The sequence below is a fragment of the Orbicella faveolata genome, unplaced genomic scaffold (assembly GCF_042242905.1).
Source record: "Orbicella faveolata isolate gen_17 unplaced genomic scaffold, um_ofav_v1 contig_24, whole genome shotgun sequence".
Lineage (NCBI taxonomy): Eukaryota > Metazoa > Cnidaria > Anthozoa > Scleractinia > Merulinidae > Orbicella > Orbicella faveolata.
This window is the reverse complement of record NW_028301552.1, coordinates 22,772,918-22,790,170: the sequence shown is the minus strand read 5'-3', so window position 1 is coordinate 22,790,170 and position 17,253 is coordinate 22,772,918. Positions and strand designations below refer to the sequence as shown.

The window sequence follows — 17,253 nt, the reverse complement described above, 5'->3', positions numbered from 1 at the left end:
TTATACAGCTGCCATTTGTGTCTGTTGGCGAGAACAAATAAAGGCTAACTTTGACTAGTATAAATGGCCTCTGGTATATACCATTTGGTCAAATTATCTACATTTTAGAAAACCTTGGTTATAGTATTTTTATTTTCCACCAGGAAAGTTATAGCTCTGGAAATTAAAATGCTCCGTGTCAGTAAAATAAACTGTTGCGGCATGTAAGCGAGTTCAATTTTACGCAAATCACAGGTTATTCTTTGGATATTAACAGTTAAAACTGGAAAAAACGATTCATAGTTACTTACGTTCCTTTTGCTGCTTTACAAAATGATTTTAAAGTATAAGAATCAAATAATATTTGCGCCAAGTTTCGTTTTCGAAGAATCGTTTTTACCTCCCCGCTGGGGTTTGCGTAAAGAGGCATGAAATTTTGAACATTTTAAGCCTCGAAAACTGCCTCCTTTAAAATTTCGCCCGTAAAACAAATCATTGGAACAAATCGTTGGAACATCTCTTGTTCCTTGAATAAGTTCACCCAAAGGAATGTTTCGGCGAAATACAGAGAAAAAAAGATTTTTTCTGCCTGTCTGGATTCTCGACATTCTGAGAAAATGACTTTTTCAAAAAGCCTTGAACACAGAAGCTAAATGAAGTCTTACAGACTGAAGCCGCAATGAAAAAAGTTTGAAATATCAGCTAGGTAGGGTGATGCGAGTCGTTCATTGATAGCTAAATGTCGCAGCTAAGCATAAAATGAAAGAACTATCCGTACTCCACTCAACCAATCGTATATTTCGACTCAGAGAAAAAACTTCAAAATCTGTGTAACTGTTCAGATTTGTGCTGCTTAGGATACGTTACCAACTATTCTTGTATAGCTCTCTGTACTCATGATTCGGGTAGTTCACATTAAAATGATGTCTTCGATGAAAAGTTTATTGTAATAAAATTTGTCATACAAAACATCATTAAAACTATCAATAAAAGCTTTGTTTAAGGTCTAAAATACATTTGAACTGCGTTTCGATATAAACGTACTGATCAAAGACTTTTCTATAGTGGTAAAGGCAGCAATAACAAAATGTCTCCATAACTACTATGCAAAGTTTATTATATCATTGAGGTAATAGCCACTACTAGTTTACTGGTGCGGTTACAAAATATAATGACGTCACATTATTATTGTACTACTGAATCTTGAAAAACAATCAGACGATAAGTTGTTAGTTTTCTCAGGTTCTTCTGCAACTGAGAGACTTTTATATGTTTCATTCTTGTAAATAATCAAAGGAACATAGTTTTAAGGATGCCATAAGTCCGTAGAAAACTCTCGGTTAGTAATCCCTTGCCTTCAGTACTTGAAGAGCAAATTCGTTGTCATCCGGGTTTGCAGAACAGTTACGGCCATTATTGGGAGGGCGGACGGCGTGATAACGCGTCCAGTCCCCATTACAAAGACGAATAGGCAAGACGTCCAGCTTGTAATGCATCGAGGCATTCCGATCCGGGGACACAACGAACGGTGCGCCTGCCCCAGTCCCCCGGGTGATCAGTTGGAACTTGGAGTCATAGCAACAAACTTGGGCGCTGAGGCTGGTACGTGGAAGAGATCGAATGCAGAACTCTGCTGTACGTCTGAGGAGGCCTTTTTTATCCACCTTCATTCCTCTCCACTGAAAGGACTTGTTCAATGCCGGGTCGTAAATTGTGTTGTTGTAGATGAAATGCGCTGGTTGAAGCTGACAAGAACAGCTGGGTAATTTCTGAAACCAGCGGCTGGCTTTCAGGAGCTGATTTAAAGCACAGTTCTGCCATACAGTGCAAGGATCCTGTTCATCTGATGGGTCCGTTGGGTGTCCTGAAGCCGATGAAAACAACAAAAATCAGAAACAAACCAAAAAACATCAAAATGCTACGTGTCTCAGTACACGATAATTTTTCAATAAAAAGTCTGACATCTCAACACGATACAAGTAAGTTGAAACACTATGGAAGAAAAGGAGAAGTTTAGCCTGGCAGTCCTTGAGTTGGGTTTTAACAGGACTAGTTATCTTTTTAGTACCTCTCTTCACCCGTGAGTATGCGATTGTTGACAAAACCTGAGAAAATGTGGGAGCTGCATATAGACTAGCAACACATCTATCGGAGCGGCAGGTAGGTTGATTAGACCGTGTTCAAATCAATAGGGTGCTTTCCTCTGCTATGATACCCAAGATTTTCTGGTTTGGCTGGGCATAGTGGTTCCCCTTTCGTTTGGGGGATCAAAGTCACAACTGAGCCTTCACTTTACAAAATAATAAAACAAGGCTAGCAGGTTGAGTTTACATGGTTTTACAGCGTGTTCCAAATCAGTTCTCAGAGCAGCAAACACATTATGAAAATAATAATGTTACGTGTGGTGCAAATGTTATGGATTGGAGTAGCTTCCCCTTTGGTGGCGTGAGCAACTATTCCTATGATAGTGGACATAACGGTGAAAGGCTTTTGTCGATCCTGGTTACCATGAAATACTGAAAAGACAATTACCTTTTGTATATCACGCTTAATTATGACTACGTTGACCCAAAAAAGTGATGAAATCCAGCTACTTTCGTCCTTTACACGTTCGTATTGTGATCGACCTTACTTAGCTCTTAGGCGAAACGTGTTTAAATAAAGTGTTGATTTATTGATTGACTGGTTGATTGATAGAGATTACTGTCATTAGAACGTTGAGACTGTGCTATAAGCAAAACATTCGCACCTCAAGAGCAACAATTACTCTGGTGACCAACGCGCAATATTTTAAAATACCTGTCACGCTCTGATTTGGTTGCATCGACAGCGTCATCACCGAGCTTACGGGAGTGAATGTTGGAGTAGGACTGGAATTTAAACTGCTAATTTTTGCTATCTTTACTTGTGAATCATCGGGAACTTTGTCAGCTCTTGCATAACGAAGCTTTGGAGTGAAGATCAACCGAGTCAACCAGCTGTCCACCGATGGGGTTGGAGTAATCTGCGCATATTCTTCAGTTGAGAAGTCAACATGTTCATCTGTCCTCGTGTTGAAGGGAAATGTGGGAGATGGACGTGGCAAATGGATTCCAGCAGATGGAGAATTGTGCTGATGTTGATGGTGGTGTTCTTCATGATGTTTCGTTGGGCTGTGATTTCTGTTATGCCCTTGCTTTTCTTTGTGACGCATTAGGGGAAGTAAAATGAATTTTTTGAGCTCATTTCCACGTTTCTTTATTTCTTCAGCCATAGCGGGGACTGAAGCATTAGAGTCACGGAGTTGCCTCAAGAGCTCGCCGTTGAAAGCGGCAGGATTTATAACGTCATCGCTTTCCTGATAGTGAAAGTAAACAATATTAGTATGAAGGGCAATTTCCACAGCTAACTTGTTGTTAAACGTTAAATTGCGAGATACAAAAATTAACGTTAAAAATTCAAACATCCGCTTACGTTGTTCCGTAACAGAGGCAGCTCATCTAGTAGATAATCATCTTTTAAAAGAGTTTATCACCTCGGTTTAATTAGCAATTTCAGCGATTTCTAAACATCTGCCCGACAGAACAGACCAAACGAAAAAACATTTTTGTGACCTAGACAATTAGCTGTGTTGTTTTAAATTAACTACCAACAGCTGATGAAGACCTACCTATATAAACAAGTACAAAGTCCGACCCTTTTTATCTCCTTACCGAAGAAACGCCGGACTGTCGTGAGACAACTAATCATAATCTTACAACAGAGCGTGAATGTGGATAAAAGTAACTGGCGAGAAACTAAGGTATGTCGCAGTAAAGAAAAAAGACACTAAATTGCACCGTCACTAGCAACTGACACGCCCAAACGAATTCCTTCTTGACAGGGTGGTGTAAATTTGGCGTCCTTATACCCGGGTAGTAAAAAATGATTTCGGTTTGGACTGTAAGGACCGCAAGCGCATGGTATGGTTAAATAAAGTATGTATGTCAGGGTATTCCAAGAAAAAAGAAAGGGAAAATGAAGACCCTCAACAAATACTTCTTGACAACCGCTACTTAATCTTCTTATGCACTGAGATTTTTGTGAAACTTTGCCTATCGATTGTTTATATTATAGGAACTTAAATTTTGAAATAAAAATGAGGGGTCCCCATGTTCGTCTAGGAGCAAAAGCACCTTGTTTATATCCATGTAAATCCTTATAATAGCACTATGATTGTAGTCACGATTGCTTGCTAAATTCACGTTTCTGACCATTGGTTTTTGTTCTACACTGAGAATTGATCCATATTTAGTTTACACAGAGAAATTTATTACTCAGTTCAAAACAACAGAAAAAAATGATAGGTCACCATACTCGTTTGCGAGAAAATGACCAGTTACCTCTCTGTAAAGAAAAAGCCGCCATTTGTTAATGCGCGGGCTAATCACGCGTGAAATTATGCGCAGTAGGGATGCGCAAGGCAATACTGGGGAATAACCTTAATCTTCTTATGCAAGTGCCACTGAGTACATAGCACGAAAAATGAGTCAACGCGGTATATATAGTCACGATGTGCTTATTTATAGCCAGGTTAACAGCACACAAAGATTTATTCTTTAATCCTCCCTTAATCAGCGTTTTTGTACCAACCACTCTTAGGTTGCGTGAAGATTCAATTAGCATTTGATGAGACTATTTTCAGGAAATTACATTACATATAGTTATGAACATGCTGTTAGTTTTCTAAGGACACAGACCGAAAGATTCCTTCACAATATCGGTGGAGAATGAAGTGTTTTTTCTTTTAATTAAGCTAGTGATATCAACGGAAGCTACGGTCCTCATATAAATTAAGCCCTTGAAAGTGGATTGTACCCAGTAATATTTGTCAACATAAACTTGATTTTATTGCACATAGCTTTCTAATAAATTTTTATGGTTCAATGTGACTTCTGTACCAAAGTTGTTTTATAATCGCAGTAATAGCTTCGTCTAAGGAAATTAAGTACGAAAACCAGATTTTGAAGGGAAAACGCGATTAAACGTTCGACTCAATTTCGCCAAGGACTTTATAGGTCAACCATCACTTGTTTTAAATTGAAATGCTTTTAGTAAACGAGTTATGTTTTTTTTTTTTACTAATCCTCTTAAAAGCTACAGATCACAGAAAGGAACCGGCCAACCAGCCTTCACGAAATTCTTTCGGACTAGAGTGTTTCCTACGAACTTCGTTTTTTCAAATGATGCTTTTACAGCGTTGCTGCAAACATTAGCTTAACTGTGCCATGCGAGAAAAAAAATCAGTGGGAACCTGTTTTACGGAACAAAACTACTGCTATGTTACATAGAACCAATGTTACATATGAAACAATTAACTACACTTACCACCTCGTCTACCGTTTGTCTTTCTAATGCCACTGGACCTGTTTGAATCGCAATCAGCGAAAACACCACCACGCCGTAAAAGTTTAAACTTTTGTTCGCCATCAGTTCACGCCTTTAATCCAAAACCTGCCTTGGGCAAAATAGCAAATCAATAAACTTTGTTGTCCAATCAACAAAGAAAAGAAAGCAATTGGTCTAAGGTATACCTTGGTAGCAGTGGGATCAGTTTTATGAAATTTAGTTAACAAATGATTCTCAAAGATCAAGTGAATCCAACGGCCTCAACCGGGTTGTGCTTGACAGTGGCCCTGCGCTGGGCTTTTGTACTCTCTCGCCGCTCTATTATGACTCGCAGCTGATGAAAATCTGTCATCTTCTCTCTTAATTCCCGCCAAAGGAAACAAAAAAAGAGTAAATGAATGTCAGTCGGCGGCAACGTAAAGCGTAAAAAACGAAAAGATCATTTCAGTGTTATTTCCTGACACCACACGCGAATACAGGCCCGAGAGTAGAAACCAGACACAATCAATTAAAAATAACCTTTTTGCAAGCATTAAAAATAACTCCAAAACAGAAACATAAACCAAAAAATACTAAGCCTGTTTCTTTCAAGTGCGGAAGCCTCTAACTGTTTTAACACTGAACTAATAAGATACATGTAATTTTCTATGTTTAATTTTTACTGGCTCTCTCAATTCGCCACCGATACTTCAGATTATCACTCCAATGTTTGCGCAGCATTCCTTGGAGAAAGTTTGTGACGCTTTCAGTGTTTGTTTTGACGATGTTTGATTTCAAGTGAACCACAAGAGGCCCAATTATGTGCATGCTACAAATAGCTACAAAAACAAGAAAGTTTTTCCACTGAATCAGCTCCATGACTAGACAATCAAGACATGAAAGCAAAGTAGTGCATTTCTCGTTTCTCAAGCAGTAGATTACATTGCCATGTGCTGACTCTCTCACTTATTCATCCTCGTTGTCCCGACTGGGACATAAGGCCATACACATTGCCATGCAAATACGTGCAAAAGGAACTTGCGAGCGAGCCAATGTTTTGGCGCCATTACTGATATTCTCTTTCAGAGTTTACAGGACTCAGCGGAAAAAATTTAACGAGATTTTAGACCGCGCGAAAAGACGCATTCCACAGAATATGAGACTACCAAACTATAACAGCTCTTAGTTACAAAAATACCACGGAACAAATTCATATACTTCTTTCACTTATCGCTCTTTTAATAACCGTGGGAACTCAGCGTAACAAAGCAAAGAGATTTCAAACAAGTCAAGTTGATTATACACGAAAAGATACTTGTTTCCTCCAGTAGAGTTCTTAGTCTTGCGTTTCAGCTAAAATGGTAAATTGCCCGGGGGTAAATCCGGGAACACGCACTTTAAGATGATAATACTCGGCATAAAACATCTGGTCCCAGCAAGATTTGACATTGCCAGCTCACGACAGAAGACTGATCCAAGCTATTCTTAACCTCGCTTAATCTATTTTCACCACCAAGAGCGGAGAGTTATGCCAGAATTTCAAACATGGACAATATAAGTTCGTTTAATTTTAGAAACTTTACAGCAAGAAGGAAGCGCTCAATCGGCTTTGCAGCCACGGCAAAGGCGCCGATTGAATAAACATTTAGTCACGAAGGTAAAAGCGTATGGAACATGAAAATCATGGAACATTTTTTCTTAAAGTTAACAAATAAAATAATGGCTGCTTTCGCTTTTTAAAAACAATGTAAGAGAATTTAAATGAAAAGCTCATTCAACTAAGTCAAACCAAAATAAACAAACAGGGAATAAATGTTAAGTGACACGGAACACAACTTTGGTCAGGCGGTTATGTAGTGGGCTATTGAAATCACGTGTTACAGCGTGTGTTATAGCGTATGTTCTACGAAGGGTGAAGTGATCAACACCCGGGATCAACAACTTCTTGCTCTGCTTATTAACCATTTGCTTAGTAACTTTCTCGTTGCAGTTGCCGTTGTGGTTTGCTGAATCTTCCTTATGCGTGTACCTTAGTGCCAACCGTTTTCCTAAGACAGGGGAAACGGAATTCGAAATTCCAGTTTCGTTTTTCGTTTTACCCACGAGATCGGAAAAAGGAATTCGAGATTCCATTTTCGTTTTCCGTTTTCCTACTACATTGAAAATGGATTCCAACTTCTGTTTTCGTTTTTCGTTTTACCACAACTTTGGACAACAGAATTCTAATTGTTATTTCCTTTTTTCGTCTTTCGTTTTTTAAGATATTGTAAAACGGAATTTGAACATCGATTGTCGTTTTTCGTTTATGTGTTTTTTGTCACTTTTGTATACGTGAACCAGAAGAATGTTGGCTCTTCCTGTCGCTAAAAATGGACCTGGAAACTACATCCTTGATGAAGTCTTTGTCCGCCGTTTTCTTACTGAGGAAAATAATAGTTGTGAAGACCTTCTCAAGGTAATCAAGAACCGATACCCGAATCAAGGGCTGCACAGTAGTTTGCTAAGTGTAAAAGGGTTTTACAGTTTCCATGGTATCAAAAAGAGAGAGTCAGTTGCAGATGGAACAGTCGATATCCGGTCAGTGTAAAATAAGGACTGCGGACTGCAGACTACAGATTGCGGACTGCAACTGCGGACTGGGGTAAAATGGAGACGGAAGGTCAAAATGCAGACTGCAGACTTTTTAACTGAGTAGTTTCCATCATTGAGAGCTAACCGTTAACAGGCAAACCGGAGCGTTATTTAGGCTAACCTGAGTGATATTCAGGCTAACCGGAGCATTGGAAACTTTCACTACTATTAGCCTGAATAACCCTGTTTCCGGTTAGAAATCAATAATGGAAATAACACTGTCGATATATTCTTAAAAAGTCTGTAGTCTGCAGTTTGCGTTTTACCCTCAGTCTGCATTTTATTCCCGGTCAGTCCGCAGTCTTCGTTTTACACTGACCGGTCGATATCGAAGTAGAAGGCGCCATATCGGAGGTTCAACTGTATGTTCCAAATCGATCATGACAAGCCTTTGTATTGAAACTTTTTGACTTAATAGTCGGACCTGAATAGCCATTTAATTCCGTGACTTGTGATCGTACACGCATAATTTCATTTCCTTGCCGATATCGACATCGTGGTAGTCATATTAAACAGAAGGCTCTTAATAACAGTCAGCTCAATACGGTTTGTAGCGGGCTGAAAAATTCTTAAATATTAGTTTTCTATAAATGTAGCTGCACAGTTTTTTTTACGCTATTTGTTGTTATCACAACTCCGTATGTATGTACACTCAGTTACATACAGTTGGCTATGACGTCCAAGCCCAAAGAACGCTAGCGCCTGCTTAATAGGCCACTGTCTTGAGATAACATAACAGAACACGAAAACGAAAAACGAAAATCGAAGTTTAAATTCCGTTTTCAATGTCTTACGGAAATAGAAGATGAAAAACGGAAATTTCGTTTTCAATGTAGTTGAAAAACGAAAAACGAAAATAAAAGTTCGAATTCCCTTTTCCGATGACGTGGGTAAACGAAAAACGAAACTGGAAGTTTGAATTCCGTTTTCCCATGTCGTAGGAAAACGGCTGGCACTAAGGCACACGTATTCTTCCTATTGTGTTAAACCAGAAAACAGCGCGAAAGTTTGCGAGTATTTCGAGACTTGTGACGCCATCTTAAATTCACGAACAACGTCTGACCAATGCAGCAGGCTCCGTGAATAAGGATTCCTGTTTCCTGTTTCTGCTCTCTCTCACCGGGAGTCGCGGAGGAGACTCTTTTTGGAAGCGATGATAACCCTTGACGACATCCGACTGTGTAGTTGTTTTCTGTCTGAATCAGTGCTCAACCTGGACAAAAATCACACAGCAACAAGTATTAATTCAGTGGAGAGATGGTTTTGTACCGTTAGCGCGCATGTGACTGATAAAGCCAGCTGAAAACTTTGATCAGTGCTATTCCTTGTCCTTTCACAGGACCTGCTGAACTCGTTTGTAGAAATTTTCAATTGTTGCAAATGCAAATTGCTGTCTATAAAGTAGAAAAAAAACGGCCCTAAAGTAGAAATAACAAGTCGGTACTATACTAAAAATAAACAGTAAGTAGTAAGCTGATACAATTTCATTGCTTGTTGTGTATAACTATTATGCAACTAAAGTCGAATCTGTAAATAACGGCCACCCTCGGGACTTGAGGAACTGGCCGCTTAATACAGGTGGACGCTTAATACAGGATCACTAAAAATACTCAGCGGGTGTGGTCTAATGTCAATTTAAATGGCGTATCTACAAGAACACTTCATGCAAGGAAACAATAGGATAATCAACACTCTTTCAAGCGATCAATACTTTAAACAAGGTTCAGTGCCAACTTGTAACTTAACGGTATAATGTACGTAACATTGTGTAAAAGTACTGTGCAATAAATTATCCTCTACTCTTCTACGGTATACAGTACTGTATTTCTGTGACTTACAGTTCACAACAAAATATCTCATTGCGTCATTTCACAGTTGTTACGTTCAATTTCACAGTTTTTACGTTCAATTTCATAGTTGTTAAGTAAAAATAACAAAGAAAGACAAACATAGGACTGCTACAGGGTCGCCGCGGCCGCTTAATAAAGGTGGCCACCTAATACAGGTAACAAATACAGCGTTTGTTTGAGCGAAAACTCGGGACTTTGAAAACTGGCCGCTTAATACAGGGCCGTTATATATAGGTTCGATAGTACATGGTAAGTGTAGTTATACTGTCATTATGCAATGTATAATTATATAATTATATCGTGATTATATAATGTGTAATTATATAATTATGTCGTGATTATATAATGTGTAATTATATAATTATATCGTGATTATATAATGTGTAATTATATAACGTGTTCCAACCGTGATCCCGAAAGAGAGAGTGTGATTGTTTGGAACCCCAGCATGGTCACCATGTAGTGCATGGCCACCATGCACGACATGGCCACCACGGCAGATGGAAAAAAAATTGATACAGCAAGAATGAGGCACTAAATTTCACTTACATAAAAAACAACGGCCTTATTCATCCAGATTCTGAGGAACTAAGAGCTTTGTTTCGCCAGATAGAACAACCTACAAAATGTTCATCAAAGAAATAGCTTTAATAAACCTAATCAGACCAGAGAGGGGAGGGGTGTTTTGAGATCCCCACCTAAAATTTATCTGGGAACAATATGGTATGACAACTCATTGTTCCCCCCCCCCCCACTAGAAACTGTCTCTTGACAGGCATGTTCCAATTTCCGAGTTTTAATGAAACGGTAACTTGTAGTTTAATAGATAAATGCAAGTTTCTTTATCGGCTTTGACTGTTTTTGTGTCAGTTTTGGTGGAATACTGAGGTGTTGTACAAGTAACGCGCGAAATTCAAGTTAACTAGTCCAAGATGGCGGCTGTTTAACGATGCCATTTCTACGTTATATGACTTCAAAGGGAATACTTTTGAAACTGTTATAAACCCTTTTGTTGTCACATCGTTAATGTTCCGTGAATTACATGGTAAGGGTCTCAAAAGCTCCCTCCCGGTCTAAACCGGCATGGTCAATCCAACCCAATCCAACTGAATTTCAATCGAAGCATTTACAGGGCACAGGGACACAGCAAATACCAAGTCATGGTAATCGGCAAGAAACACGAGCCATCCCTAGCATCTGTCGACATTAATGGCCACTCTATCAACACTACTGAAGAATTTAAATTACTGGGAGTCACTATCGACAAAGAGCTGCACTTCTCTAAACACATTTCCATAATTGGTAAAAAAAATTAAGCAAATTAATAGGCGTTCTAAGGAGACTTAGAAAATCCATTCCTACTGAGGCAAAACAGCAAATTTATAAAAAAGCGACATTACCACATCTGGCCTATTGTAACCTTGTCTGGCACTTTTGTAAAGCAACGGACAAAAAGAAACTAGAAAGAGTAAATGAAAGGGGACTTGGGGCGGTTTTCTGTGACTGGAATCTCGCGTACAAAGACTTACTGAAACGCGCCAACTTGTTCTCTCTGTACATCATGCGATTGCAAGATATCGCCATTTTTATGTAAAAAGTCAAGCACAGACTGCTGCCTTCGAACAGATTAGATTTAGTCAGTGGCACTCCATCTGGGTACAGCCTCAAGAACTCAGATTTCCATATCTCCAGATTCTATTCTGTCCACTATGGCAAACATTCCCTAAGATATCTAGGACCATATTTGTGTTCAAAACTTGGACATAGCGACACACAATGCCAAGTCTAACATCATTTGTCTCGAACATCCACAGAAAAGACCTCGCGAACCTAGTTTCAAATTATGTCTGTACAGGAAATTGTGCCAAGTGTGTTTAAAATGCTATTAGAATTTTAGACATATTTAAAGTTTGTATATAGTCGTATAGGTAGAAACTATTATATTTTAGTCTATATTTTATAATATTAATGGCATTGTAGATATGAACATAAAACGTAAAAAGTGATAGGTAACTTTTAACTTAAGTTAATTTAACTTAATCTATTAGTAATTTTATTGGGAGTGTTCCGGATTAGTCGGCCTCCGGACTGACTAGAAGTTTTTTTATACACTTAAATAAAGTTTATTGATTGATTGATTGAAGTTGACTCAGTCCATGGATTGACTCCGATTGAGTTTGGCAATCGAACGAAATCAAACTCACATACAAAAAAATTGGACAATCGAACTCACTCGAACGCTCGTTTTCCGAACTCTTGACTTCTGTAAAACTGGAGTTGAAAATCAATACAACAAGTGTTTGGAGGCTCAGTTGCTTCGATATAACACGTGTTTTTCGTAACGGCACACATCTCGGAGAAATGGTTTCAGATGCGTTCTGCGTTGTTAGCTTTGGGTGCGTAGTTAAAGACCGCCAAGAGTGCCACTTTGAAGTGAAGGAGGGTGAAGATTTCAAAGTTTTAAAGAAAATAGGCGAGAAAGGCCGTGCTTTTTCGAGTGAGTTGTAAATGAACGCGGACAATTCAAACTGTTCAACGTGAACTGATTGTATCCCTGTGGCCTGTAAATGCTTCGATTACTTGCTAAGTGAAGACCTTTGTGCGGGATGCCGCCGGAATATACCGCGAGTACATAAATAGCTTACATAAATAGCTTATATACCACTCTTGTCACTGCCCTGGACAGTTTATTTTTGTTATTGAATAGTCTGTAAAAAAGGAAGAGAAAAACTTGTTTAGGATGGGTTTGCTTTGTATGTATGTTTACCAGACCACATAACATGACCTTTGTTCAAGAAAATTTATTCATCGAACACAGTCGAACGCAATCCATTGCATTGTGCTCGATTTAGTTCAGTTACCGAGGCTTTTTTCTCCAGGTAGGAAGTAGTCAATACTCTTAACACGATGAGAAACACTAACTAGGTGTTGTCAGGAAACGTTCCCATCCGCTTAGCGGAGAGAATTATGGTGTGATGGTCTTCATCTTATATTTATTGTGTGATAGTCCAATCCTTCAAGGATATATATCAATAGAAATTTATTGGCTAGTGACGAATCTAGGGAAAAATGGGGGCTGGTTTTATTGGATTATTTCTTCGGAAGTTGTGATGCATATCCTCTGAGAGTGTCGCACCGTGAATTTCGTAACTATTTTGGAGCGAAAAGTAGTTAATGAAAATATCCTTTTTACACCAAAGCAGAAGTTGTTTTATGACTTTTTTGTTTTTTTTAGTTGATCTATGACTCCCAAGTCTTAATCTTCTTCAAGCTTTTGCTTTGCTTCAGTTTTCAGACAGCCTTTAAGTACTATTTAGCATTCCTCCATACAATTTGTCACTCAATGGTTATACCTTCTTTGCGTGAACTAAATATTACTGTTTATGAAAACCTTATATCTACCTTTTAGCAAGCTGCAAAACACAAGCAAACGCTGTCACTACATCTCGTTCACCAAAAAAAAGTGTACTGTGGCTAGCAAGTTTAACTTGTTGATTTTCATTTCAGTCAACATAGTTTGCAATGTTCAGAGTCTGAATCACTTTACTTCATAAATTTAACAAAGAAAACTTACTTTGCCTCTCTGAACTGCTGTGCAAGTGACTTGACAAATCATAATAGAATGTCTTAATCCTGTTACCTGGACATGAGTCAAAACTTCTTCTCCAGGAAACACTGTAAAATAAAAATCAGCCAAAATTACCCATTCCAGGTGACACATAGTGTTAACAATATTCTCGAAGTATTGGGTATACAATGCATCGAATACAATGCAATGCAATACAATGCAATGCAGTGCAATGCAATGCAATGCAATACAATACAATACAATACAACCTTGGTAATCTCCTAAGGTGGGGTGGGTGGGGTTTGTTCTTCTTGGTAGTCACAGGTATCTGCAGTGCTAAGGGGATTTGTTTTTAAGCTATATTGGTGTGACAAAGGCTGTACAGAGTTTTACATTTCATTCCAAAATAGCATTTAAATAGGGCATGTTTGCAAGTTGAGCACTGCAATTGAGTACGGTCTTTTGAGGGGAACATAGGGGTGCTCTGAGAACTGCAACACTGCAAAAAAAAAAAAAAAAATGAACGACCACCACATCACTGCAAGAAAAGTCGATGAAACACCTTCACTGTAACATATGATTTAGCCCATGATTTGAACGTCTACACTTGTTATAATACTTTTACACCTGAACAATTTTCCACAAAATAAACACGCCACAACACTTCTCACTGCCTATGTGTCGATACTGCTGATGCCTGTAAAGGTTGAAAACAGCTTCAGATTGGCAGCTGAAGCATATCGGAGATTAACTAGCCAGTGTTGGTCTGTATTTGTTGGTTTGTAAAATATACAACCATAAAATTAGCATGGATTAACAAAGTTTTCATACAAAATTTAGGTCAGAGAGAGATCAAACAAGAAAACACAGCATTGCAAATAGTTTCGTTTCACTGAACACCGTAGCATGAAAAACACAAACATTGCAAACCGTAGGGTTTGAGATCACCGCAACACTGCAAGGCGGGATTTTATTTACCGTATCACTGCATTAGAAAAGCAGTCAACAACGTAACACTGCAAAGCCCCATGTCCCCCTCTCTGTGGAAATACTGGGCAAGTGAAAGCCCTTACGCAATCTTGTTTCCAAAGGTTGCATTCCTTCTAAACAAATGGAAGCCATACCAGGGTTGCTAAGATCATCTCTCAGTTACCGATCTGATTTTACAATCTTTTCACAATCTTTACAAACCAGAGGTGGATCTACAGCTGTTCAAATGGGATACCCAAAGAGAAGATGAGAGCCCCAAGGTACAGCTGAAGCCTGTTATCTCAAAGGAAATGAACAATAGTTTGAGATAGCAGGGTTCAATATAGCTGATAGCAAATGACTGAAAAAGCATATCCAACAGAAAATGATTTGAGCTCCAGATAGCTGGGCGTTCAAGAGATCTGCTTCAAAATAGTGAGGTTCAACCATTCTTATATAAAGGGGGAGAAAGAGAACCTACAGTGATGGTGCACTTTGGTGCCCCTTTTCCCTTTGGAACTTATTATTATTTTTTTTTTCATTTCCCTACATCTGACACCTCATATAGAGTACTTACATGGGGCAGGATATTTCAATGATTGAGACAGAATCATACAACCAGGACCTGGAAGTTTAGCGCCATGGATAGCTGAAATTATCCTAAAATAAAAACAGACAACAGTTATCAGAGGAAAGCACACCTTACCTTTGCCTATCAGTAAAATGTAATCTTGAGCAATGCAACAGGGGAGAAGTATTGATTAAGATATTTACCCAACCCAAAAATATTATAAATTGTGATTAGACTTTGGTGAAGGAATAGTTGTTTAGTGTACATACATACACTTCATTCATGAGCAAGTAAAGATGAAATTTGCCTGTTTTCACACTTTCTACTCTTAGGGAAAGCCTATGATCAGCATCTGGTTCTTTCGTAAGTTTGGCACAAGAAGAAAATCAAACATCGGAAATATGGAGAACTATAGCTGCTCATGTATTTTGTGGCCATGCATGGCAGATAAAAATGAACATCCTATATGGAAAAAAAATTGCTGTTATGATAATACACATGGCCTGGTTTTTCCCACTTTGATTCTGGGGGGAACAGGGCCATTCTGTTTTATGTTCACCCTCCCCTAACTACACGTAACTCCACCTAACACCCATACATGCATTAGTAAGTGGGGGAGAAGTGTTGCGTGACAACTCTGATAACGGCTGCAAAGGAGACTATACATGCATGTGAAAGAAGCCACTCAAAATTTAAGAAAAACCTTATAAGGTTCTTAATGGATAAACATTTTTAGAAAAAATGACAGTAGGTAGTTTTGGTAGTTTTAGTAGTTTTAATTATTGTATATTTTTATATTTTAGATCTGTGATACTTGTATTTCTTATTTTAGATTTTAATACTTTTTATTTTATAGAGGACCTCACTGAAAACCACGTATTTACGTGACGGGCGCTTCCTCTTTAAAGATTGTTTTCATTTCATTCATTCAAAATTTACCCACCTGAGGAAAAAATGATCTAAGTTTCAAAAAATATCCCTCTCCGAAAAGAAAAAAATTTTCTTTATCTCTCGAAATAAAAACACTTTTCTTCAGAACTCTCACAGAAATATTTGGGATAGTACAATGACTTTCAAAGCCCCAAAGCCCCGTCTACAAGTTGCCATCGAAATAAAACAAACATTCTAAGATTATTAAGGCCATATAAAAAAACAATACCCATTCAGTATTACACCGTGCACAATAATCTGTCCGACGCGGGTTTTCCTCGCAAATTTGTCATCGTAGTGAATGGGGTTGGTATCTCCTGACATGTGAGCGAATGCCTGTACATCTTTCATAGAAACAACCCGACGAACTTCTACCTCATTTCCAACTTTAAACAATGCTGAAGGGTTACTGGCAAAGTATCGAGCAGCTAAAAGAAAATTAGAACGCCGAGAAGCTAAAATCCTTTCAAAACATGCCGCCATCATAAATCCATCAAGAGCGATTAAGTCCCAGGCGCGCAGAAATAACATGTGCAGCGGAGTAATACTGGGACTAGTGGACCAGACAGGACACGACAGAGCTGCGCATGTGCGAGATGCCATGACAAGATAAATCGAATTTCGGCTCGAACGTGATATGAGGAGGAGAAAATATTTTGTTATGTAGGCATCAAAACGTAAATATCGCAGTTTTGTACTTTGGAAAATGAGCACTTTGAACTTGACGTCGAAGTTTCTTCGCAAAGATATGGCGAGGAAAACAAGAAAACTTGCGTGTATCAAATGCGGTAAATATCAACCGCCACTTCGATTGACCCTCGTTTGCTTCGTTTGAAAGAGAAATGTGGTTTGGGGGACATTGACAGCATCACGAAAGTTTACAAAAGTGCCGCCAGAGGTGAGTATGACGATCTTAGTTTAATTTTTAGTCAAAACAAAGGCACCTTTCATGTGCTAGTCGTAAAATTTTCTGGAGTAATCAGTCGATAATTCTTATCAACCAGCGGCCGCCAGTCACTTCGCCACCAAGCGAAGTCTGCTCGCCACCAAATTACTAACGATCTAATAACATTAAACTGAAATTCGTTCTACTTTCACACAGCTCGTGAAATAGCCTGCTGGCAGGCTCATTTTTGAGTCGCGCGCGAGCGGCGAAGAGCAAAGCGATCCGGCAGGAAGGAGTCTGGTGAAGAGGCGCCAAGAAAGTGAGCCTGCCTTGATCTCTGTTTTTTTTTTTCATTTCTGCTTCGCCTGAGCGAAGTGCAATACCATTGGTCGAAAAGCGGGAAAGGCGAGAAAACTGTCAATCCATTATGTTTGATGAGGAGCGATAAGATCCCCATGGAGTCTGTAATTTATTGCATGTTCTCACAATAAAAAATAAGTCGTCCACATTTGTAGTCAGAGGA

The 17,253-nt window shown here is 38.8% G+C and overlaps 2 protein-coding genes across 8 annotated transcripts; both read right to left on the bottom strand.

The window, feature by feature from the left end:
* Nucleotides 1–905: 905 nt before the first annotated feature.
* LOC149110918 (uncharacterized) lies at nucleotides 906–9,081 on the bottom strand. 4 transcript variants are annotated; one of them, XM_089291460.1, is made up of 4 exons: nucleotides 9,020–9,081; nucleotides 5,326–5,451; nucleotides 2,779–3,316; nucleotides 906–1,843 (listed from the first exon to the last, which is right to left on the bottom strand). In XM_089291460.1, exons 2-4 carry the CDS (start codon nucleotides 5,425–5,427, stop codon nucleotides 1,320–1,322), a joined length of 1,164 nt encoding a protein of 387 aa, XP_089147586.1. In that variant the 5' UTR covers nucleotides 5,428–5,451; nucleotides 9,020–9,081; the 3' UTR covers nucleotides 906–1,319. The 4 variants fall into 4 exon arrangements, with proteins under 4 accessions (XP_089147586.1, XP_089147585.1, XP_089147584.1 ...); XM_089291459.1 differs by lacking the exon at nucleotides 9,020–9,081 and adding an exon at nucleotides 5,532–6,393 and having other exon boundaries at nucleotides 5,326–5,455; XM_089291458.1 differs by lacking the exon at nucleotides 9,020–9,081 and adding an exon at nucleotides 5,532–6,393.
* On the bottom strand, nucleotides 6,541–16,489 carry LOC110068778 (hydroxyacyl-thioester dehydratase type 2, mitochondrial-like). 4 transcript variants are annotated; one of them, XM_020776186.2, is made up of 5 exons: nucleotides 16,074–16,381; nucleotides 14,921–15,003; nucleotides 13,381–13,481; nucleotides 10,356–10,425; nucleotides 6,541–9,169 (listed from the first exon to the last, which is right to left on the bottom strand). In XM_020776186.2, exons 1-4 carry the CDS (start codon nucleotides 16,373–16,375, stop codon nucleotides 10,372–10,374), a joined length of 540 nt encoding a protein of 179 aa, XP_020631845.2. In that variant the 5' UTR covers nucleotides 16,376–16,381; the 3' UTR covers nucleotides 6,541–9,169; nucleotides 10,356–10,371. The 4 variants fall into 4 exon arrangements, with proteins under 4 accessions (XP_020631845.2, XP_020631846.1, XP_089147588.1 ...); XM_020776187.2 differs by having other exon boundaries at nucleotides 16,220–16,324; XM_089291462.1 differs by lacking the exons at nucleotides 6,541–9,169; nucleotides 10,356–10,425 and adding an exon at nucleotides 11,858–12,514 and having other exon boundaries at nucleotides 16,074–16,489.
* Between the last annotated feature and the right edge of the window lie 764 nt (nucleotides 16,490–17,253).